Below are 23,304 nucleotides of genomic sequence, written 5' to 3'. Positions count from 1 at the left end.
GAGGAAATACAGGGACAAAGTGAGAGAGAGAGACGAGAAAATAGGCCAGAAAATGCGCAAGCAAGCAAATAGGCAGTGAATAAGCATCCATTCCAGCCCCAACCCACATGGCTCACCGTTCCGATGGGGATCCAATCTCGTATTTGGTTGTCAAGTTGTACGTGAGGACGGGTACGGGCACACGGGTTATTTATGATTTGTTTGTTGGTACGCACTCATAAGCCCAGCATGCGCAACACACCCACTCACACACACGCATAAGGTGAAGTCCATTTAGGCTTGGCTGGGTTTCCTGTTGTCTGACCATCTCTTCCATCAAGCTATCGCCGCAGCGGCGTCACATTTCCGCCTTGGTGTCCCACACACACGCACACACACTTGCACGTTTCCATGTACGCCCGTCCAGCCGGGTTTCCAATAGCGTGTCGGAGCTAGTGTTGTGTTGGCGTTGGCGGCTGCACGGCTGCAACGAAGATCATCTTGTTTTGTCTCGCCCTGTCCCTTCTTGCATGTTGCATGTTGCATGAGGGAGAAGGGCGAAGCAGGCGGGAGGAAACGTCACGATGGTCACGGTGTTATTGGCCCAGTGCTACCCTTCCCCGATCCTTCGGCGGTTGGGAAACCCACTTGGGCCCATACGTTTTGACGTTCAGAGGGGGGGAACTATTGAGGGCCGGAGAGGAAGAGCTGGTTTTAGTTGGAGTCGCATTGGCAAGCCAGACCAGTAGAGGGCGGATTGGCAAGCCACCAACGGACCCTCACGCAACCCCGAGTGAGCGGGATGCCCGTTTCGGGCTTTCGACAGGGTAGGAATACTACCGCCGGGCGTGGGATCGAGGTGTACACGGTATGTATGGACGCGGCACGTAAACCAGCAGGTTGTTAGGGGAGGAGGAGGAGGAACAAGAAAGAGGAGATTAGGGGGGGTGAAGGGAGAGAGGGAGGGGGAGGAGAATCCCGAGTGGCTGGATAGGATCCGTCAATGATGATGATCACCCAAGAGGGAACCCCCTCCCCCCTCCCCTCCCAGAAATGAGGTTTGGGATAGCGGACTGCCCACGTTGTTTGGATCCCGGCGGCCCGTTTCCACACCCCCTCGCATCCCCTTGCCTTCCCACATTCTCTGCCCAACTCCACACCTCCATGATTGCTTTCGTTGGGAGCTGGCGCCGAGGACGCGGGATGCCAAGTTTGGCATTGAGGCAGTATTTAACAATAATGAAAACTCGGGCGTCGGGGGGAGGGGGCGCATTTGACTAACGAGTTACCAACCGGACGGAGCCACACCGTCGAGACGGAGCTGGACAGATAAACGCCCGAGTTGGAGTTGCAGTGCAGGTATTGATTGACAGGTTGACAACGAAATGGAGGGTGGGAGGGCAATGAGGGGGGAGTGAACCATTTGGGAACCCGGCTGGACGGCAAGAGAGGCCTCTGGCTCTTATCGGCCGGCAAGATCACATTAGTTGTCCGCCATCCATTCCATTTCCCACCATGATTCAGGTGGGTAATTACGTGGAAAGACAAGTTCCGCTACATCGAGGGGCAGACTGCCGCAGGCACTCTTGCACTGGTGACATTCTTTTCGTGGGCGACCTACGTAGCGGCGTGATAAGATAAGGCTCGACGCTCCCACTTTTAGCGAGCGAAAAATCTCAATCGGAACCCTTTCGCACCGCCGACCGCCGCCCGCCGCCCCCGATTTTAGCGGTCGGGGGAAATTCCGCAGCCAGGCGCACCTCGTTGCCGCCTCTCCCCCCCAAGCGCCAGAAACTCCACAAGCACGGCCGTCTTGCGAATTGCCAACGCCGATTTCTTGCGGCGGAAAACCAACGATCGAAAATACGAGCGTGCAGATTGCGACGGGTCTTTGCGCAATCCACCACGACCACGACGACCACTCCGGAACGTCGAGGACAACCGGCGACACACAATGTTTGAGCTCCCGGACGCAAAGAGGTGAAGCTCGCAGCCTCCGATCCTGTCTTGGCCTGTCCCGCAAAGCTGACCGACGCATCACCACAGAGTCCGGCGAGAAGACCTCGAGGCCTCGTCGGAGGACGAGGCGGCGGGCCATGGCGACCAGCAGGATGCGGAGCTCCTCGCGAAGCTCCACGCCCGCATGGCAGGCATGCTCGACCTGAGCAGCACCCAGACCGCGCCTGCGGCGACAAAAGGCAGCGCGCCGACGACAGAAGACCCGAGCCCCGAGGCCAAGGACGCAGACGACGGGCCCGAAGAGTTTGAGTTCCGGCTGTTCACCACGACGGACCCGGCGACCAAGATCGCGCTGGTCGACGAGGACGAGCTTGCGATGCAGGGCGACGGTGACATGCTGCGGAAGAGGCCCATGTCGTACTACATCGCCGAGGCGCCGACCTCGGAGGAGAAGGCGGAGTTCGCCTTCGCGGCGGTGTCGGGCGAGGACGTGCTGGGGCGCGCGCAGCAGCGGTGGTGGGGGATGGAGATGCCGTGGCGGGTGACGCGGGTCACGGCGGGGGCGCCCAAGAAGGGCGCGAAGCCGACACAGGAGGACGGCGAGGAGGCGGGCGCCGCGGCGAGGAGGAGACGGCCCGGGAAGAAGAAGCGCGTGGCGCTGCGGATGAAGGAGCGCGAGAGGAAGAAGAAGTCCGAGGAGCAGGAGAAGGCCAAGATGGGCAAGGAGGAGGCGCTCAAGGAGAAGAAGAAGAGGCTCAACCGGCTGAAGAAGCTGAGGAAGCGCGCCAAGGCGAAGGAAGGGAAGAAGGGAGAGGATGGCGCGGACGGGGGAGATTCTGGGTCCGACTCTGGCGAGGGTGACGAGTGAGCTGCCCTGCCTGCTGCAATTTGTCGGTAAACTACTATTGGTGAGATGATTTGCGTGCGGCAGCTGAGAAAATCTCGTCGGGATTCGATCGGGATGGGGGTTTCAGCTGTTAATGCGAGAAAAAGGGAGTTGGAGCGCGGCTTTGAGAGACGGCGAGGCCGGGGCGAATAGCCTCATCTGAGCCTAGATGCATTCGACTTTGGGTTATCAGGTCCATTGAGAGAAGCATGCTTATACATGTCTTGCCCCTTTCCATCCGTGATGCCACTCACATTGACAGGCACCTAGGACGGAAGCGCGGGGTTTCGCTGACGGACCTCCGCTTTTGATCTCACGACTCGATACTCGGAATCACAAGCTGATGCTGTCTGGAAATTTCTCAGGGGCTGTACAATTGAAAACATTGTGTGTTCTAACATCGTGCGCAGCCTAGCGATCTCATCAGGGGAGGCAAGAGATCCCGGTTTCTAGCTCGGGGCTCGATCATGTTTCTTGCATCGACGAGAACGTCAACTGAAGCAACTCAATTTATTTTCATATATAAATAATGGCGCTCTCGGAACATAATTCACCACAATTGTTCATTTGTATTTGGCCCCGGGATGCTCTCGCAGCTCAATCCCCCATGACGTGCAAGACCTCGACATGCCACAGCCAGTCATCTCCCGCCTATTAGCAGCACTCAAGGGAGGCAACGCGACCTCACGTGAATGGCTCGCGTAGTGGGGACCGATGGCAGCACTGACATACCGGCCCGCCAATGGACGTAAGAAGCTCCAGCAGAGCTCCCCCGTCCCCTTGGCCGAAAAGGAATCCCGGCAGCAAAAAAATTTCGAGGACTCTGGCTCCCATCGGACGATACCTACCTACCTCCCCCATACCCTCCTCCACCACCACAAGCCGTTGTCGACGACGAGCATCTCACTGTCCATCTCGTCTCTGTCCCTTCTTCTCTCCTTCTTCTGTACTATTTAATATTCGCAGCCAAACACACAATGTCCGCCTCTCTCAGATCTGTTGCGCCGTTCCTGCGGACGGCGCGCGCCTCGCTGCGCCAGGGCAACGTTAGCCCCCTTCAGGCCGCCCTGAAGAGACAGAACGTCTCCCCCATCCTCAACGTCTACCGCACATACGCCGTCTACGAGCGTTCAAAGCCTCACGTCAACATTGGTAAGGGCATCCGCCGGCGGCTGCAACGGATGATGTGGCTAACCAGAGCGTCGGATAGGTACTATTGGCCACGTTGATCACGGAAAGGTACACATCGAGACTTGCATCGGCGCCGTTGCGCGATAAAGGCTAACCGTCTCCAGACCACCCTTTCCGCCGCCATCACCAAGAGACAAGCAGACAAGGGCCTTGCCAACTTCCTCGAGTATGGTGCCATTGACAAGGCTCCTGAGGAGCGCAAGCGTGGTATCACCATTTCCACCGCCCACATCGAGTACTCGACCGACAACCGCCACTACTCCCACGTCGACTGCCCCGGTCACGCCGATTACATCAAGAACATGATTACCGGTGCCGCCAACATGGACGGTGCCATCATCGTCGTCGCCGCCTCCGATGGTCAGATGCCCCAGACCCGTGAGCACTTGCTGCTCGCCCGCCAGGTCGGTGTCCAGAAGATTGTCGTCTTCGTCAACAAGGTCGACGCCATTGACGACCCCGAGATGTTGGAGCTCGTCGAGATGGAGATGCGCGAGCTTCTGAGCACCTACGGCTTCGAGGGTGACGAGACCCCCGTCATCATGGGTTCCGCCCTCATGGCCCTCCAGAACCAGAGAAACGAGATTGGTGTCGACAAGATCGACGAGCTGCTCAAGGCCGTCGACGAGTGGATCCCCACCCCTACCCGTGACCTGGAGAAGCCCTTCCTCATGTCCGTCGAGGACGTCTTCTCCATCTCCGGCCGTGGTACCGTCGTCAGCGGCCGTGTCGAGCGTGGTCTCCTGAAGAAGGACACCGAGATCGAGATCGTCGGCAAGGGCGACGAGATCATCAAGTCCAAGGTCACCGACATCGAGACCTTCAAGAAGTCCTGCGACGAGTCCCGTGCCGGTGACAACTCCGGTCTCCTCCTCCGTGGTGTCAAGCGTGAGGACATCCGCCGCGGTATGGTCGTCTGCAAGCCCGGTACCGTCAAGGCCCACTCCAGCTTCCTCGTCTCCCTCTACGTCCTCTCCAAGGAGGAGGGTGGTCGCCACACCGGCTTCCACGAGAACTACAAGCCCCAGATGTACCTCCGCACTGCCGACGAGTCCGTCACCCTTACCTTCCCTGAGGGCACCGAGGACCCCAAGAACAAGATGATCATGCCCGGTGACAACGTCGAGATGGTCGCCACCCTGCACCACCCCAGTGCCGTCGAGGTCGGCCAGCGCTTCAACGTCCGTGAGGGCGGTCGCACTGTCGCCACCGGTCTCATCACCCGTATCCTGAAATAAGGGGCTCCCGCCGAAGAAATTGGCCTTCAAACCCCTGAGTTGGCACACTCAGCACACTGCTTCCCAGATATGACATGGGAACGACACCGGAACCCGGATGGGGAGGAAAATTTGGGATTGTACAAAAGGAGTTGGCTGCTTCACGATTTCATGTACAACTGACCCAGAGTTTTTCCGCTTTGAGCCCTCGTGCTCGTGTATATTGTCGGGTCTTGGGCTCAAAGATCTCCGCTCTACTTCACACCCTTGTCTTGAATCATGTACTTTTAGACGATGGACAATAGAACAACAACAAAGTGCTTTGTGCCACATGAACATCATCATATTATATCGCTTCTGCTCATTGTACGTGCCATTGAAACGCTAAGTGAACCTCGAGTCATCTTCACATCCCCTGGACTCATGGATGGAGGTGGCTTGCTTGCGTGGGGGTTGCTAGGCGTCGCGCGATCTCACGAACTAATGGACGTCGCGCTGTTACGCGCGGCTGAGTCTTGGCTTGAATGTAGGCCCCAAAAATAGGATGGTGGTAGGTTCAATGTCGTGGTATTCGTCTATCCTCGACGGATGTCCGACGGAGTGCACTTATTCTTCCGTTAAGCCAGCCATAAGAACTCCATGCCCTTGGAAGCCTCCCTCTGTCTGAATGCATTTTCCACGGGCCGTCATGCCCAACCACCTTCAAGTCCCATCCTTCGTCTCGAATCTCGACGTTTAGCGGTACTGTTTCGCGCCTCCGATTAGCGATCGCGCTCCCTGTGGCCCGGGTCTCCTCCCCCCGTCGGGGGGATCGTAAATCGCATACCTTGTTGAAGCCGATGTCCTTGGCCTTCTCACGGAAGCACTGACGGCAGAGGTTGAGGTCGTACTTGCGGATAAGACCGGCCGTGTGCTTGCAAACTCGGCTGGAGAGAGAAGGGGGAAAATGTCAGCACTTCGTTCCCCACGCTTTCCCAGTATCCAAAAAAAACTCGTTTCCACCCAGAAGGAGGGGGGGGGTATTTTGTCCGTACCAGCTGCGAGAGCCCTTGCCGTAGTTGCGGGGGCGGGAGTTCCAGACAGACTCGTGAGACATGATGTCGGTTGTCGAGGGGGCGGTGTCGTCGAGAGGGTGTCGGCGAAGAACTCGAGATGGGTTGACTGGGTGGTAGTTTGACGCTTTTCGCTCGCGACGGAAATTTTGTGTGGGATGCGATTTTTGGACGGGGCTTGGTCATTGGAGGGTCTGCCAGCCCCAGCTAGGCGAAAGGAAGAGGCCCGTGCTGAGTAATCACGTGATCCGTCCGGTGCTTTCTGATAAGGATACGATAAGACTTAGCGCCAGAGGTACCCTTGTCGATTTGGCCGTGGGAAACCGCCACTTTGCTGGAGACAAGGGGCCAAGCTCTTCTGTGACGTTAGGAGCCGACCCGACCTGCAAAGTGGCTTCTTTATCAACACCTGGAACAGCTGATTTCAAAGCATCTCGGCTTACACCACCAGCATCCTCAACTGCTGTATTCTTTCAGCAGCTTGCTATTCAACCGCGTCGCCAAGGCTATCAACAACCCTTTTCTAATTATCCTTATTTGAGCCGATCAAACAACAATGGTTGTCCTCAAGAGCTTCGTGCTCGGCGCTTTGGCAGCCACCGTTGCCGCCAAGTCTGCCGTGCTTGACCTCATTCCCTCCAACTTTGATGAGGTCGTCCTCAAGTCTGGCAAGCCCACCCTCGTCGAGTTCTTCGCCCCCTGGTGCGGCCACTGCAAGACCCTTGCCCCCGTGTACGAGGAGCTCGCCAGCGCTTTCGAGTTCTCCAAGGACGTACAGATCGCAAAGGTGGACGCCGACGCCGAGAGAGACCTGGGCAAGAGATTCGGGGTTCAGGGATTCCCTACTCTCAAGTTCTTCGACGGCAAGAGCGACAAGCCCGCCGACTACAATGGCGGTCGTGACCTCGAGAGCCTGAGCAACTTCATCACCGACAAGACCAGCGTCAGGCCCCGCAAGAAGTACACACCGCCCAGCGCGGTCAACATGCTCTCCGACGAGACCTTCAACGCCATCATCGGCAGCGACAAGGCCCTTTTTGTTGCCTTCACTGCTCCTTGGTGCGGACGTGCGTATTCACCGTCACATATGCTTTGTTCCAGTTCGCCGGCGCTAACCATGTTGTGCAACAGACTGCAAGACCCTCGCCCCCGTCTGGGAGACTTTGGCCCAGGACTTCTCTCTTGACGAGGGTGTCGTGATTGGCAAGATCGATGTCGAGGCCGAGAACAGCAAGGCCACTGCCGGTGCCCAGGGCGTCTCTTCCTACCCGACCATCAAGTTCTTCCCCAAGGGCTCCAAGGAGGGCGAGATCTACTCCGGCGGCCGCAGCGAGGAGGACTTTGTCAAGTTCGTCAACGAGAAGACCGGCACTAACCGCACCCCCGGCGGCGGTCTCAACGCCATTGCTGGCACCATTGCTGCCCTTGACAAGATCGTTGCCAAGTTCACCGGAGGTGCCAGCCTCTCGGACGCTGCCGCCGAGGCCAAGAAGGAGGCCGAGACTCTTAAGGAGCAGGCCCAGTACAAGTACGCCGAGTACTACGTTCGTGTCTTCGACAAGCTGAGCAAGAGCGACGGCTACGCCCAGAAGGAGCTCACCCGCCTGGACGGCATCCTCTCCAAGGGCGGTCTTGCCCCCACCAAGCGTGACGAGATCACCAGCAAGACCAACATCCTTCGCAAGTTCCTCGAGAAGGTCGAGGAGAAGGTCGCTGGCGAGAAGGAGGAGTTGTAGAGAATTCCATCAACTAATTTTCGGATGCATCTCGAACTCTGGGTATAGGTGTATAGGGGTATAGGGGGTTGAAAAAGCAACATGCAACTGGGCGGTTCAGCTCAAGTTGATGATTTGGTAGCCTAGGATACCGACGATGAATTGACAACGACAATTATACTCAAACCTGCCCTTGAATCTTGAACCCGGTCATCAAATTTAGCTATAGTGAAGTCCTATAAACCCTGAACGCCATTGGCACGCGGACCGCGTTGCCTCCCAATACCTGCGACTGAAGCCCGTAGCTAAGAGGACTTTGACGAGCCCGCGTCCTTCTCCTTGTTGGCCAGCAAAGCCGCCTCCAGGTTGTCCAGGCGGCGAGACATCTCATCCACTGCATGCAAGTATTAGCATTCACGCCTCGGAGAAGATCTCCCCGTCCTTGGTCGGGGCTTACTCTTTGCAAATATCTCACTGGACACTCCAGCAAACTTGTTAGAGATGGTGTTCAGGAGCTCCTCAACGGCGGCATTGACGTCGGTCTTGGGGTCTTCCGAGGCCTACACGTCGCACAGAGTCAGTCCCCGGCGGTCAACATTGGTGAGATCTGCAGTTGAATGTGCGCAGGCACGATGTTGCGGTGGCAGGCCGTTGGGTTGGAGGGCGTGTTTCACTCACGCCAGACTGGTTTGCGCTCGAGTCGGGGTTGTTAGAGGCCATATTCAATGAAGGTTTGCTGGAGTCGCTGACGATCTGGTGTTGATTTTCGGTGAGTTTGGACAAAGTTAAACGTGCACGGAATGGTCGAGGTCGAGTTGTCGCTCCGGGATTGACTTCGGACTCGATTGTGTGAATGCTCGTTGTGTAACGATTACGGCGGCGAAATGATGGCGGGGTACTGTTGCGCGCCGTTGCTTCCAACAATCACTTCAGATCTCGCGGTCGGGTACCTGAGGGGAGCACCAAGGCCAAACATCCGGCGAGGCAGGGAGTTGCCGCAGCGCTAACAGCGGAGAGTCCAACTGGCCAACAGCGAGGTGCAGCGCCTCGGTGGAGCCGGCCGAAGGGGCCTCTTGGAAGCTCTGGGTGCCCCGGAATGCTTTGCCTGCCGCGTCGGTCCGCTTTCAGCACTTTAAGCCCACTTCAGCTAATGCCGTCATCCGCCTTCAAACATCTTTCGGCTTTCAACGTTCATCCGTACATTCTCATCCTCGTCCTCGTCCTCGTCCTCCCTCCGTCGTAAGATAGATTTGACGAAACAAACAGCGAATCGACAAGCACTTGCCACCAACACCATCCGCCGGCCAGTGCAGCATAACGATGGCCACGAGCTAAGAGGCACCAGGCACGTCGGCCAACATGCCCTACCCTCACGAAGACCCGCGCCTCGTCGTCATCGGCCTCGCCCTCATCGGCGTCCTCTGGATCCTCCTAGCTCCCGGTAATGGCGGCGCGTCCCTCTTCTCTGCCTCTGACCTGGCAATCCAGCGCCTCCAGAGGCACCAGTACGCGCTCGGCCTACTGAATACGTCGGAATGGGCCGATTTCTCCCCCCGCCAGAACGGCACGTCCACCGAACCTTTGCCTAGATCTCTCAACCTCACCGGTTTCCGCGCCGAGGACGGGTTTGCTTGGGACGACCTGGAACATTTCCAAGAGCGCTGTCTGGAGTGGAGTCACAATGCGATACCTCCCGTCGGGGGAGTGAACCTGTGGGATATAGGAGAAGGCGAGGCCGTTTGGCAGAACGCCACGGGCGCCGTCAAGGGGACCTGGGTGCGCAGGGAGACGATCTCGAAGCGGGAATGGACCAGCTACAACCTGAGCGCGATCACGCCGAGCTTGCATTGGAGCGGCTCGCAGTCGGAGTGGGCTAGAAACATCACAGGCAACGAGGGCAGGATCTTGTTGGACCTGGTCGATACCGGTAAACACGGGAGAGAGATTGTATACCAGGGCGTTGTCGAGGACGGTGTTGCCGCATCTGGAGGTAAGGTTCGCAGTGCCAAGGCCTCTCTTAATATTGAGGACGTCAATGGCAGCGGCATCAACTGGGAAATGAGGCTGCACGGCGTTCACTGGCCACGTCAGGGGGCTCTGCTGCTAACCACGACGAGCGAGAAGTTCGACGGCATCTTTGGCCTCCCCCACCTCACGCCTAGCTCCGACTTCTTCCAGTCGAGCCAGCGGCTTCTCAACGACACCCTCGCCGAGGTGTTGCGGAGGAAAGAGAAGGAGGTGTTCAACGACGGCGTCATGCCATGGACGTCGGATCTGTCCAACCCTCCGGATACCCTCAATCCGGCACCCCATTGCGAATATGTAATGTATGCCCAGGTACACCCCCCGGACAGGACCCGCTTGAACATGAAGGGCTTTCACCCAAGCAGAGAAGGCATGGCGAGGATCATCAGCGACATTGAGCAGGAGCTCCGGTTTCCAGATGGGGCCCCCATACGAGGCGTTCCAGAACTGCAGCTGTCCGCAGTCATCTGGTCGCCTGACTGTGCCTTCTTTCTCGAGACAAAGGGGCCACCGGACTTCGCGTCCGTTGACGGGCAACACCTGCAGGGCATGAAAACGGAAATCATCTACTACAAAATCAGGGTTTGGATCCTTGCTTTTGCTGGCGTGATTCTTACCCAGGCGCTGCTGCTGAAGCATCAGATGAAGGAATCGGCAACGCCATCGACCATGGGTCGCATTAGCTACTCGACCATCAGCATGATGGTCATGGTGGATGGCGGCATCTTCGCCGCCGCGTCCATGTGGGCGTTGGACGCCAGCATTACGTATCTGGAGTCCCTCTCGCTCCTCTTTGCCGCGTTCCTGTCCATGTCCATGGGCGGCTTCTTTCTGGCAGAAATCCACAAGGTGCAGGAGCCGGAGAACAGGAGACGGGCCGAGAGAGAGCAAAACTCCAACAATGACACGCCGCGCACGCAAGCGACGCCTGCGCAGAGCATCGATGGGGACTCGCTTCCGCGGCCCGCCACCGCAGGGTCTCGCAGGAGAGCCCCCTCGCCCCCGATCATTGTGCCTTTCGACCAGGACATTGACGCGGAGATAGCGGACGTCGCCAGTGGCGCCGCAGCCGTCCAGACAGCGGGCACCGGAGCAGGCGGCGGCAATCGCGTCGGGTCCGAGGTCACCTTCCAGGCGGTCATCTTCCGCTTCGCCATGATAGTGTCCCTCATTCTCCTCGTCTCCATCGCGTCTACCTCCTGGTACCCGCGAGTGCGCAACTTCTTCGTCAACAGCGTGGCCATGGCGTACTTCTCGTTCTGGGTACCTCAGATCTACCGCAACATTCTGCGAAACTGCCGGCGCGCGCTGACCTGGCGCTTCGTGATCGGCCAATCGATCCTGCGGCTGCTTCCGTTCGCCTACTTCTACGTGTACGAGGACAACTTCCTCTTTGCCGAGACGGACCGTCGAGCCTTCCTCGTATTCTGCACCTGGCTCTGGATCCAGCTTTGGATCCTCGCCTTCCAGTTCGCCCTGGGCCCGCGCTTCGGCATCCCAAAGAGCTGGACCCCGGACGCGTGGGACTACCATCCCGTCTTGCGCGAGGACGGCGTCGAGGCCGGCGGGCTGCCGATTGGCCTCCTTTCCGAGCCCGGCTCGCCGTCGCTGGACCGGGTCAGGTCGGGCGAAGACAAGGACAAGAGGAGCAGCAACATACGGGCGATCGACTGCGCCATCTGCCGCGAGGTGCTCGAGGTGCCCGTCATGCGGGCCGGGGAGGAAGACCCCACCGCCGGCGGCGTCGTGGGCGTCTTCACGCGTCGGAATTACATGGTGACGCCGTGCCGGCACATCTTCCACAGCGCCTGTCTGGAGGGGTGGATGCGGTTCAGGCTGCAGTGTCCGATTTGTAGGGAAGAGTTGCCCCCCCTGTAACAGTATTGTAGCTCCCCCCAAATGATAGACTTGATACCAAAGTACGATGAGTATATGATAGACGCACCCCGTCGAGCATCGGGCTTCTTTCTCGTGTGCCTCTCGGTGAGACGTGGCATCGAGTGGACGGGCATGGCCGGGTCGCCGGATCGCTGTCACCTAGTCGTCTTTGAGCCGGCCACGGCATCGACGTGCATTATTCCCGTCAACTGGGGCTCGAATCACGAATAGCCACACACGTACATACATACATACATACATACATGCCTCCACATGCAACGCACATCGATTTGCTAAGCAGCCCTGACATGATGATTTCCCCGGCCCAATCGGTCCCTCCCCCCCTTCCCTCTCCCCTGGGCACAGCTAGCCACAGACCCCGACGTAGCGATTGCGCACCTCTCTCTTTCTCTCTCTCTCTCTTTCTGTCTTTCTCTGGTTTTTTTTCTTCTCCCACCATCCCCTTCCCCCCCCCGGCGACGGCGCACACTGCATGTTTCAAAGGCAGCCCGGTCCAAGGTTTGCGTACCTGCAGCCAAGGCACCTCGAAAGCCACCGATTCACTGATTCATCCACTCATTCACATGGGAAACTCGAGGGCGTCGCGTTCTGTTGGCATGTGGCATGTGGCATGAGGAGGCACACGCGGAGATAAGAAGCGGTGCATGCTGTGTCTCCTCCCCCGGAGATGAACCTCAACCCCCGGGCCCGCTGTGCCGCTTCGTGGCTCGCTTCTTTTTTTCATGTTTGTCACGAAAGATTAAGCAGCCCCCCAACCCAACCCAACCCAACTCAACCCAAAGGGACATCGGCCTCGGCTGCTGGGATTAGACCGCGCCGACTCCGACTCCGATGTCCCAGCCTTATCCTCTCACGCAGAAGGCTTGCTGTGGCTGAACGGACCGGCAACTCAAAGGAAGGCTGCGACATGCCCCTGGCCGGTCCTGGCTCTGCGCCCATGCGGCACGGTAGGAACGACCTTCTAAACTCATCTCGTTTCCCCTGCCTCCTGCACACTTCCAATCACATCTCGCTTAGGATGCCAACTTCGACGTCATGTCAGATACGTGCAGACCCTTCTCTTTACCTCGTCACCGGTAATCTCCGAATTAGCTCCAGGAGAGGGAGGCAGCTGTTGCGGGTTTGGCAACTGTGAGCAGCCTGGGCTCGTTTGGCAAACAACGGAGTGCGCCTGCCTAAAACTCGTCGCGTTGTTCCCCAGTATCGTGGTTGGAATCATGCCGTGGAAAGCGCGCCATGAGCATCCTGCCGGGTGATGGCTGCCGAGAGGCTCCGGTGCGACCTTGGGACATCGCGGGCTTCCAGCACGGCGTTTCGCGGTGGGGCCCAGGAGCTAGCCCCCGCCCCGGGAATTCGGGACGGATTTCGGGGTAATCCGATCAACGAATGATCGAATGCAAGTGACTCCCGGACTGACGTGCCGCACCATCAGCGTCATGGGCCGCAGCCGAGCCGGGGGGTGAGGGGAGGGGTATCACGAGGTCGAGACGTCAGTCCCTGGTCTTCTCGACGTGTTCGTTTCCCAGGCATCTTTTGAAGAGCGGGCCCGTAAGGCAAGAGAGGCTGTGCCAGACGTTGTGACTAGCCCGCCGGTTTGCTTGTGACGCAAGGTAATTGGCCAGTGGGTGTGCTCGATCATCTTCGTGGGGTTCTCCACGATGGGCATACCCGCCAGTCAGATGTTTGGGCGTATCCAGATACTCGGTCGCCATGTCATTGCCGTGTAATGTATGAGGTTGTGTTGGCTAGCGTGCCGAATTTCAAGAAAGGCCCGAGAAGGGGGTTGGACGGTCGTTCAGTGGGACCAGCATCAAATGTGGTGTGGTGGCCCCTGGTAGCAGTAAGCACAGCCTGCCATCCTGTGGAACTTTGGGGCAGTGACGATGCCAGCGCTTTTTTGCTTCTTTTCTGACATGCATCTTAGCTGCATTGGCCTGTCTTGCGGGATTGGCCTGTTGCTTCTCCCTAATTTCGCAGTGCTAGAAAGTGGGACAAGGCATTTCGCGAGGCAGGACGCCCATGCCGCTTGACCACCCTTAGACTCGGAGCTCGCGATGTCGGTACCTGGCAGAAAGGATTACCAGACAGCTGCGGTCGCTGATGCATCAAACCCACGATGCAGGTGTTGGTGTATGGGGTCTCGTCCCCAGAGAACTCCCTACCTACCCCACGTCAATTATCGCCAACGGACATGTCCGAGAGACATATGATGCCTAATGACGTTCAGGCCAAGGGGGGGCAGCGAACTCGAGCCACGGCGACGTTCCTCAAGCAACCACATCTAACAATTGCCGGGATGCTCACATATTCCAATCGCCAGACATAATCGGCCGTGCTCGCAGGTGCTTGGCGTTGGGCCATCGAGACCGCAGAGCAATGAGATACCAGAGGGAGGCATGTAACTGGCGCGGTCCACGGTCTGGCTATCGTACCAAGCATTCGAGAAAGTCTCACTCCCCCAAAATAAGGAAGCGGTCCGCAAATGTCTCAGACTATTGTCGGAGGTCTTGGAATTGAACCATGTGTCCGGAACCGGTAGCATGTCCGCAGTGTCGGGGCCCTTGGTTGGAGTCAACAGACTTGCATCCCTCCCGTGCCAACGCAGCAGGCGAATGCGTGTTGAAGGCGGCACGATACGTGTGCGAGGGATCCGGTGAGCCACCAATTGGCGCCTGTTCCAAAGTGAAGGGACAGTCAAACGGAGCTTCACGTCCCAGACCCTTGAAGGGGCTGGTGAGCTGCCAAGAGTACTCTATTGGACGTCAGAGGGCGGCGTCGCGATGGGCGACTGGCATGAGATCATGAGATGGGCTATCAAGCAGCCCGGATCCAATCAGGCGGTGGAGCCCATGGGCGATAGGGCTGAAGACGATGCAGAGAAGGTGTGCGTAGATGCAGCGAAGGTCGCGGTGGAAAGAGGTCGATGCAGTCAATCACACAAAGAGACATGGCCTCCCTCCACCTAGGGCAGCAGTACGTGACCGATAGCTGGTAGCTGGTGGCTGAGCTGAGCGGGAGGCACTAAGGCAGACGAAATGCAGGCGCACCCGAGGAGGCTCAGGCGGTGTTATTGGATGCGGGAGAGAGGCCGCCCTGGTCAAAAGCCCTGGAAACATGTTCCTTCCCTTGACGACGCAGGACCCTTCTGATGGTCTCTCGCGCCGTAGGGCTGAGATGGGGGGTGGTAGGGAGATTGTTGCGAGGGGCTCGCATGGGGTGATGACTGATGAATGCGTTTGATTCCAGCGGAAGCGGGCCGGTAGGATGGGATTGCATGTGGCGCAGCTGACACGGCGGAAGCGGTGAACAAGGCCGAGACACTTCAAGCCCTGGCCGACAGACCATTCCTCGGGCGAGCAACAGATGAAATATGAAGAGGTGATGTAGTGGGACTTGGCGATACTTGGAATTGAACACCCGCCCGGCCCATGGCTACGAGAGGCACTTCCCAAAACAACGGCCGCAACAGGTAGTGAAGTCTCCGTGGGCACTCGGGAGTTGGCGTCCATGTGAGACCCGGGGGGGCTTCCTGATTGAGGTCTGCCCCGGCGTATTGAATGTTGCAAGTGAACACAATACAGTCTTGTGTAATCTGTACCCGAGAGCACGGTGTGAAACTCTGGCGAACAGAGACTGGGCATCGGCAGGTGGCAGGCAAGTTGACACTCGAGCTCCCGGTTGTGGATTTGGATTTGCAGCCCGGGGGTGGGGGGTGGTTCTCGCCCGAGTTCAGCAAGAACGGAGAGCCAAGGGCAGTTGCGGGTTATCAAGAAGGCCGTCGCCTAAAGGACCTGCTTGGTTCCTCCGAGGCTGGAGCGACTCGTCTGGCACAACGCCGTCTAAACGGGCCGCTCGGGTCCGTTTACCGTTTACCTGCGAGCCGTCCTGGTCGAGTAGCTCTGCCAATGGCGATACGAAGGAAAGATGCAGATACAATGCTGCCATCTGCATGCTCTTGCATGCCAAGGCTGAACTAGGCTACTCTAGTAACTTTCTTGTCCTTAAAGTACGTAGTAGTTACAAGGATCGGTCAATCAATGAGAGCAAGCGAGCCCTTGGCCATCCTCCACAGACAAGGCCCATATTCGCAAGCGGTACAGGGCTAGGAGGGCAAAAGCCAATTTCTGCTGGTTTCTCGGGTGTTTTCTTGGTATACGAGAAAAGTCGCAAAGAGGTGATGGTGGAGAGGAACGACGGTTCGCAGGCCGTTATCCATGGGGTACCCATACTTTCCTGCTTTATCCAGGGTTCAGTCACGATAACGCTGCTCTCATATGGGGCCCTTTGAACCGCGAACGACTCTGCCTCCATTACCGATGCTTCCTTTAGCTTCCCCCCGAGAAAATCCAAGGCTGTGCCGTTGTAATTGTGTTGTCAAATGACGATTGTATCGCAACATGCCTCTTCAGGAAACAACCCCGCCTGGTACGACTTGCTCGCTGTATAACGACGTTGCATTCGCTTTAAGAAACTCAACTCCCCTCCCCCAATCCCCCGCAGACGTCGTTTTTGCCATGGCGAGCACGACGGCGGAATTATTACCAAGAATGTGCCGATGGCATCATCGAGATCCGACAGAGACTTGTACATAGCGCAAACATGAACGCTTTTTCTTTTCGTTTCACTTCTGTGTAAACCCTCGTTAGGATAGTAGTAAACCGTTGGTGGACGCGTCGTTCCTGGCGCTCGGCCTCCGGGCTCTGGCCGCCGGCGGCCCGAGCGCCGCGCCGGACGAGGTCATCATCGGCGAGTACGCTGTGAGCCTGAATCCCGAACTCCAACCGTCAGGGGTACGGCTCGCAGCCACAGTAGGGGGCACGGCAAGCATGTCGCGGGCGTCGTAGGGTCTCAATCCTACGGCGCGGTGAAGAAGGCGGCGATTACAGATGCGAAGGCTCCTACTGGGTTTGTACGTGCCTGGTACATGTAGCCTGTCTAAAGAACCATTAATAAATGGTGACGACTCGACCCCATCGCGCCGCCAGGGTTTCGGTTCTGTTGCAACGGTTCTTGGCGGATACAACTGGGCCCTCGACGACAATACGGAAACCCCCTGGCCTGGCCGCCTTGCAGAGTCTGTCGTCGGCTTGAGCCTCGGCAAGAGAGGATGACTTCAATGTGCGCCAGTTTCCAGAGACTCCCCCCCACCCCGGTTGTTGTTGTTGTTGGCGAATCTGTCCTAGGTCTTCCCGTCGGCAACATTACCTCCGCTCTTGACGAGGCGGTCAACGCAGCGTACGACCTGGGTGTGATACCCGTGGTGTTGGTCGGCAGCTTGAACCAGGATGCCCGTCGGCGATCGCCTACGAGAGCGGAGCACGCGGTGGCGGTAGCAGCCGCAGGCTGGAACCGAAGCCGCGCATCTTGTTCCAGCCTCGGGTCCCTCGTCGACATCTCTGCGGCCGGGAGCCCGCGACCGAATCTCTCGAGCCTCGACAGCTGGACGGCCACGCTGCCCGGCACGTCCAATGCCGCCCCCCACATCACCGGCCTCATGGCGCACCTGAGGGCTAAGGAGGACCTCGGCACGCCGGACGTAGGTAGTGTTTGCTGTGGTGGGGGGCCCTCAGGGCACTGCGGACCTGGTGGCCATCAGCGGCGCTGCTTCCGCCAAAAGTGTCGTATCCCGCAGAGCTAAGGGAGTGGTGGTGTAATTAGGCCAGGGGGGAGGGGAGGGGGGCATCTGCCAAATGTGGAGTTTGGCTTGGATAAAGGGCCACGAGAGAGGTACAGTGCTGGCGGAAATCACCCGCATTTGGTGAAGAGGCTTCGGTGGGAACCCTTCCATCGGCTTCGTGCAGCGCTCGCTCCCTCCTCTTCTTGGAGGAGGTCTCGGGACAAAGCCATATGCGGCCGTTTCTTTACTTTGTTTCAACAAAGTACAATTGCAGATGCACAGGTCACGTTTGGCAGTCTACCAAAGTCTACATACCTAGAGACGGTATTACATCCGTCTACCCTGTTTCCGACGACTCATGCAACAGCCATGCGGCGATGGATTGGCGCTCTTGCCTCTTACTAGGCTACAATATTGATTTGGTAATATGGCTTTATTTAGAGAGTCGGGCTTTGTAAGCCCGTCCGTGGACGGGGTTGGTCTGTTGCTGATAGCGAGCGGCGCGCATCTGCCATCTACAGCACAGACGCACCCACTGAAGGGTTGCCGTCTGGCGGCAGCAGCGGCGGCCGCCGTCACCCACTGTCATCCGCAGGGCCACTGGACTGACTGACTGACGGGTGGGAGGACTGGCTGGGCCGAGACCTGGACCGCCAGAGGAATATTGCGAAGGGAAGGGAAGGGGCCCCGCCCAACAACCCAGAGATGTGCACGTGTGTGTCGGCGGGTCCACCATGATTGCGGTGCCCCATGTCCATCTCCACTTGCCGTTTCCCTCGCACCCCTGGTTCAGGAAGCAGCATATGCGAATTGTGACGATGCTCTCTGCCCATCGCCTGCAGGGCTTAGCCGCCCACCAAACCCACCACCACCACCTGCACGTACTATGTGCGGCACAGCCACAAAAAGAAAGCAAAAAACCAAGCATTGCAGCGTGCCGCTACGTCGTTGGACAACCATGATTCGAGGAGTGGTGGAAGGCGTGGCCGGGTCCAAGACATGCGGGAAAAACGTAAACCAGGGAGGCCGATATGAAGGGATCGGGCAAGTGTGGGACAGTGACGGCAGAGACACGGGCAGATAGAGACGGAGGGAGGGAGAGGGAAAGCGGGAGAAGGAGTGGGGATGCAAAGCTAGACATCTGTGAGGGCAAGCGAGCGAGAGACTGCGAGAGAGAGAGAGAGAGAGGGACAAAGAGAAAGGGAAGCAGGCGGGCCATGATGCGTGTGCAGACAGGCGTATCTGCACATGTCGTACCGAGTACTGTACGTGCATAGAGTACGTAGTATCTATGCCCTTACAATGTGGTCGGCGAGGATGCGCACCAGTATCGTGAGGTACCACTGGCAGTACCTATTTTTCTCATCCCCGCCTACATAGTACTGGCAACTGCAAATGCAGCAAATGCAGATTCAAATGTCGCGTCAATGCCGTAAGTAGTGTAGCTTGCTGAAATCTGTAGTAGGGTTACGTAAGGTTGTTCGCATCGCTCTTGTCCAAAAGATCTCGTCGTGTTGGCTGCAGCTTCCCACCCCCCCTCCGCCTCTGATAGTCACATTGCTTCTCTGTTTTCCGTCCATCTCCCCTCTTCTGGCCGAGAAAGCAAATGTACCATTGAACGGCTCTTCGAACAGTCGGTCGCACAGAAAGCAAAGCACGGCGACGAGAGCGGAAGGACTTGGCCTCACCAATTGGGATAGGTCGACCGCCAATATCAATGGCCAGGCACTTGATCCCTGCACCCCGTGTACTTCATCTGGGGCCAGCAGGTACTAGCCGATGGTCAAAAAACGGGTCATGACTGTGGAGGACGGCCGATGTCGCGTTGCACAGAATATGTGCGACAGGGAAATCCCTTCTTGTGAGAGTCAACTTCCCCTCGTGTGCATCTCCCGTCTGGCAATCCAGAGAGGGTACACTACTGCGTGTCGCCAGACTCAACGGCCACCAAGTCACATACAGATAGATACCTGATTTGCCCGAAGTGGTTCTAGTTGGCTGGCTGGCTTGAGGCCAAGCCGCGGCACGGTACGGACATTGTACACAGTACAGGCGGGCGGCCCAGACGCCTTGTCTTGGCTGCCCTGGAGGACTTCATCCAAAATGTTTGCTTCGTTCTGGTGTTCCCCCTTGTCTCTTTTTGCCCACCACCTACGACAACACAGTACGTTACCTTGGGGCATGCCAGTCTCCCGACCCCCGATCCCCGACCTCGTCTCCATCGTGCCCCCGTCCTCTTCCCCCTTCTCCTGCTCTTGGCCAGCTTGGTGTGGTCTCCCATCTATCTGTTGGACGCTGTGTTGTCGACACGCATTTGTGCTCTCCGCAACATCATTTTGCGCCCATTATCACCACTGCCTCGCCCGGGGCCCTGATTCCACATCATCCCCCAACCCTCACATTCGAGCATTTACCTATACTTGCGCCTTCATCGCCATCACGAGCTGCATCGCCAGATAGCCGGCCACCGTGACCCGTCCGCAGCAGTTTGATACTCCCCACGTCAGCCCCCCCTCCCTCCTCCGGTACATGCCAAACCGGCGCTGGAGGTCTGCATGCAGTGCAGTGCAGCGCAGTGCAGCGCAGCGCAGCGACGTCTTCCCAGTTCCTGCCTATAAACTGTGGGCGTTTCCCTCCACCATCACCGCCGCACCGCACCACTCCACACCACACCACTGTCGAAAAATCATCCCGGTTCGAGTCTGCCTCTTGTTCTGCTCGGTGCAGCCCCCTCTAGCCTCACAGGCCTCCGCATCGCGACTTGTCCCATCGGTTGGCTTCTTTTGCGGACCTCAGTCTCCCCTACTCGGCTCGCCCTCGCCCCTGGTCCCTGTGCACACCAAGCTACTGCTTGCTGCCCCATCCACGGCCAGTGGCTTGTATGTAGCGTCAAGACGCTAGCTACGGATGCCCAGGTCCACGCCCACACACCATCCGCCAGCCCTATATTACTCCATCCTCCGTCTCTGGCGGCCCCCAACCCTCTTCCCGCCGTGAACCTTCCAACAGGCCCTGTCATTGCATTGCGCATTGCACCAGCAATCCGACCCAAGAGCATTATAACACCCCAGTCGAGTCGGCATACAATCGCCAACATTGTTCCCAGCTTGCTTGGCCTTCGATCGACACCCCCGAGAATCCTCTTACCGACTATTGTGGCCCGTCCCCCGCCTGCTTTCTTCTTCGCGTTTACATACACTACTTTAGTCATATAAGTGAGTGCTAAGCAGACCCGTACCGAGGGATTACCCCCGTCTCTCAGCAGATCGCCCCTCCGCCGGACCTGTTCCCCGAATCTACACTAGGCTTGCCTGGTCTAACCGCCGACTTCACAGACCACCCGTCATCGCGCCGACCCTTACTTAGCCTGCCCTGGGTACCCTCTCCGCCCTTGTCTTCTACCCCCTAGAGCTTCGCGTCCCCTGTGTTCCGTCCAATTTTTCTTGCACCGATCCTTCAGCTCCGTCGACGCCAGCAGCACCTTTGCTGTGACAGAAAGCGCAACAACTTGAGCGATCAAAAAGCCACGGGCGATGAATGCGCGTGCGTTATCGCCTCGGCCATAGACTTCGACCCCTCACACCTCGACAATGTCGCCCTACAGCCCCGCCGATTCCAACTCGGCACCCACAGCCAACTCGGCCAGTCCCGCCTCTTCCGACTCTCAGCAGAAACCCAAGCGGGCGAGGACCAGCAAACCGAAAGTCAAGACAGGATGTAACAACTGCAAGTACGTGATGTGCCCTCGCCGCGATTCTGTGCCAGTCAGAGCCTAATGTGCCTCTCGTAGACAACGGCGCATCAAGTGCGACGAGAAACGCCCCTCATGCTCCCAGTGTGTCCGCTCCAAGAAGATCTGCACCGGCTATCCGCCTCCCAGCCGCAGCGCACGACCTCACGAGGTCCTCGCTATTGCCCCGAAGCCCCTGGCCGCCCAGAACGGCTCAGCACCCGCGCGGTCCTCAATCGAATTGCCCCCCAGGAGGACCCAAAAGCTACAGGCTCGCCGTATGACACCCCCGCAGACCCCGAATATCGCTTCTTCCATCACCATGTACCGCCTCGGTGACAATCTTCAGCTGTCCCCGCAAGAAGGTCTCTACTTTCAACTGTTCCGCTCCCACACAGCAAGCGAGCTGTCCGGCTACTTCGACTCGGTCTTCTGGACTCGGACGGTCCTGCAGGAATGTCACTCTGAGAATGCCATTCGCCACGCCGTCGTTGCGCTCGGGGCTCTGTACAAGACCCTTGAGCAGACCTGCGAGTCACCGCCGAGTTCGCCTTCCGATGCGATGAGCGTCATGGATGGGGCGTACCGGCACTGGGAAGTTGCAGTGAAGCAGTACTCGGAAGCCATCAATGCACTCGTTCATCTCCACAGGGACCAGGAGTCGCATCGGACCCTGCTCATGGCCAGTGTTCTCCTCGCTTGCTTCGATTCCTTTGTTGGCGATCACAAGCAGGCAATCCGACAGATCCAGACCGGCGTCGGCCTGCTGGAGAAGCTCCGCGCCGAGCGGAGGAGGTCCTTTTTACCCGTGCCAGAGGAGCCCGTCGAACAGGAGCTCGTAACCATGTTCACCAGGCTCGCAATCCAAGCCAAGTCGTACGACATGGCATTCCACTTTCCCGAACCCTACGTGATTCGGCTCACTCCCCAAAACCCCGAGTTCCCTCAGTCGCCACCGTCAGACGCCGGTAGCTCGCCGGCATCCATAAGCTCATCCTCGATGCCGGAGCAGTTCTTTAACTTGATGGAGGCACGCATCGCCTGGGACAGGCTTCTCGAGAAGATGCTTCGCTTCACCGAGACCTTGTTCGTTTACCAGAAATCGACTGGCGCAAACGGGCCAATGGGCATCCTTCCGAAGTCGATGAAGCAGTATGGTATGAGCTTCAAGGGACAGCTGGACGCCTGGTCAGAGGCATTTGAATACCTCCTCGAATCCCGCACCGCCCCTGGCGTCAGTCATCAGGAAAAGGCGGGTATTGCCGTGCTGAAGATGTTCCAAATCATGAGCCAAATTCTGTTTCTCATGACGTATAGCGACAACGAGTCGCAGTTCGACTTTTTCCAACCCCACTTCAAGGCCATTGTGGACTACGCCTCGGAGGTGGTGGGCGACGAAGAGAGGCGAGCGGCTGCCAAGAGGTGTCCCGACCCGAATCAGTGCCCCCATCGGCACAATCACACCCCAGATATCTTTGGTGGCCACGAGTACAACACGTATCACATCAAGCCCAGCTTCAGCGCCGACCTGGGCATTGTACCACCCTTGTTCGTGGTCGCTACGAAATGCCGTCACCCCGTTATCCGACGACAGGCTATTCAGCTTTTGAGAAGCAGCGCCCGCCGAGAAGGCATGTGGGATAGTGAGCTCACAGCACGCATCGGACAATGGGTCGCGACGATTGAGGAAGAAGAGGACAAGCCGTCGTCGCCCGATCTGCGAACAAATCACACCAACGGCAACGCGAGACATTCGTCGGTCGATTTTGGCGAAAACGTTCCGCTGGGGCCCGGTGGCAACGCTCGTTGGGATGCTCGTCGGGAGGACGGCATCATGGGTGGCCACATCAAGTCAAAACGGTCTGTCCCAGAGGAAAAGCGCGTCATGGTCCGGGCGGTGGACTTCGACCTCAGGGCTAGGTTCGCCAACTTGCAGGTCGGCACCCGTGGCATCATAACTGGCGTGCCAGACATGCGGTCCCGCGTTACTCAGATAACGTGGTAGTCAAGCCTGCATGAAGGAACGGCCGTCGT

General features: G+C 58.0%; 8 protein-coding genes across 8 annotated transcripts; 6 read left to right on the top strand and 2 right to left on the bottom strand.

Annotated features, from left to right (window-relative positions):
• Positions 1-1,933: 1,933 nt before the first annotated feature.
• Positions 1,934-2,806, top strand: EsH8_III_000797 (DUF2011 domain-containing protein; the record flags this gene model as incomplete). The annotated part of the gene is made up of 2 exons (XM_083262522.1): positions 1,934-1,959; positions 2,026-2,806. 2 exons carry the CDS (start codon positions 1,934-1,936, stop codon positions 2,804-2,806), a joined length of 807 nt encoding a protein of 268 aa, XP_083123009.1.
• A 995-nt stretch (positions 2,807-3,801) lies between these two features.
• EsH8_III_000796 (translation elongation factor Tu) lies at positions 3,802-5,253 on the top strand (the record flags this gene model as incomplete). The annotated part of the gene is made up of 3 exons (XM_083262521.1): positions 3,802-3,976; positions 4,035-4,063; positions 4,120-5,253. The coding sequence occupies 3 exons, from the start codon at positions 3,802-3,804 to the stop codon at positions 5,251-5,253; spliced, it is 1,338 nt and encodes a 445-aa protein (XP_083123008.1).
• Positions 5,254-5,967: 714 nt separating this feature from the next.
• On the bottom strand, positions 5,968-6,328 carry EsH8_III_000795 (40S ribosomal protein uS14; the record flags this gene model as incomplete). Its single annotated transcript, XM_083262520.1, has 3 exons — positions 5,968-5,976; positions 6,059-6,158; positions 6,267-6,328. 3 exons carry the CDS (start codon positions 6,326-6,328, stop codon positions 5,968-5,970), a joined length of 171 nt encoding a protein of 56 aa, XP_083123007.1.
• A 512-nt stretch (positions 6,329-6,840) lies between these two features.
• EsH8_III_000794 (thioredoxin-like protein) lies at positions 6,841-8,020 on the top strand (the record flags this gene model as incomplete). The annotated part of the gene is made up of 2 exons (XM_083262519.1): positions 6,841-7,351; positions 7,416-8,020. The coding sequence occupies 2 exons, from the start codon at positions 6,841-6,843 to the stop codon at positions 8,018-8,020; spliced, it is 1,116 nt and encodes a 371-aa protein (XP_083123006.1).
• A 284-nt stretch (positions 8,021-8,304) lies between these two features.
• EsH8_III_000793 (heat shock factor binding protein 1-domain-containing protein) lies at positions 8,305-8,719 on the bottom strand (the record flags this gene model as incomplete). The annotated part of the gene is made up of 3 exons (XM_083262518.1): positions 8,305-8,393; positions 8,457-8,559; positions 8,678-8,719. The coding sequence occupies 3 exons, from the start codon at positions 8,717-8,719 to the stop codon at positions 8,305-8,307; spliced, it is 234 nt and encodes a 77-aa protein (XP_083123005.1).
• Positions 8,720-9,358: 639 nt separating this feature from the next.
• Positions 9,359-11,902, top strand: EsH8_III_000792 (uncharacterized protein; the record flags this gene model as incomplete). Its single annotated transcript, XM_083262517.1, has 1 exon — positions 9,359-11,902. One exon carries the CDS (start codon positions 9,359-9,361, stop codon positions 11,900-11,902), a length of 2,544 nt encoding a protein of 847 aa, XP_083123004.1.
• A 4,399-nt stretch (positions 11,903-16,301) lies between these two features.
• On the top strand, positions 16,302-17,561 carry EsH8_III_000791 (uncharacterized protein; the record flags this gene model as incomplete). The annotated part of the gene is made up of 3 exons (XM_083262516.1): positions 16,302-16,348; positions 16,578-16,706; positions 17,051-17,561. 3 exons carry the CDS (start codon positions 16,302-16,304, stop codon positions 17,559-17,561), a joined length of 687 nt encoding a protein of 228 aa, XP_083123003.1.
• Positions 17,562-21,130: 3,569 nt separating this feature from the next.
• Positions 21,131-23,275, top strand: EsH8_III_000790 (uncharacterized protein; the record flags this gene model as incomplete). Its single annotated transcript, XM_083262515.1, has 2 exons — positions 21,131-21,270; positions 21,331-23,275. 2 exons carry the CDS (start codon positions 21,131-21,133, stop codon positions 23,273-23,275), a joined length of 2,085 nt encoding a protein of 694 aa, XP_083123002.1.
• Positions 23,276-23,304: the final 29 nt, after the last annotated feature.

Source organism: Colletotrichum jinshuiense, chromosome 3 (assembly GCF_051148585.1).
Source record: "Colletotrichum jinshuiense chromosome 3, complete sequence".
Taxonomy (NCBI): Eukaryota; Fungi; Ascomycota; class Sordariomycetes; order Glomerellales; family Glomerellaceae; genus Colletotrichum; species Colletotrichum jinshuiense.
This window is presented reverse-complemented; position numbering and strand designations above follow the sequence as displayed.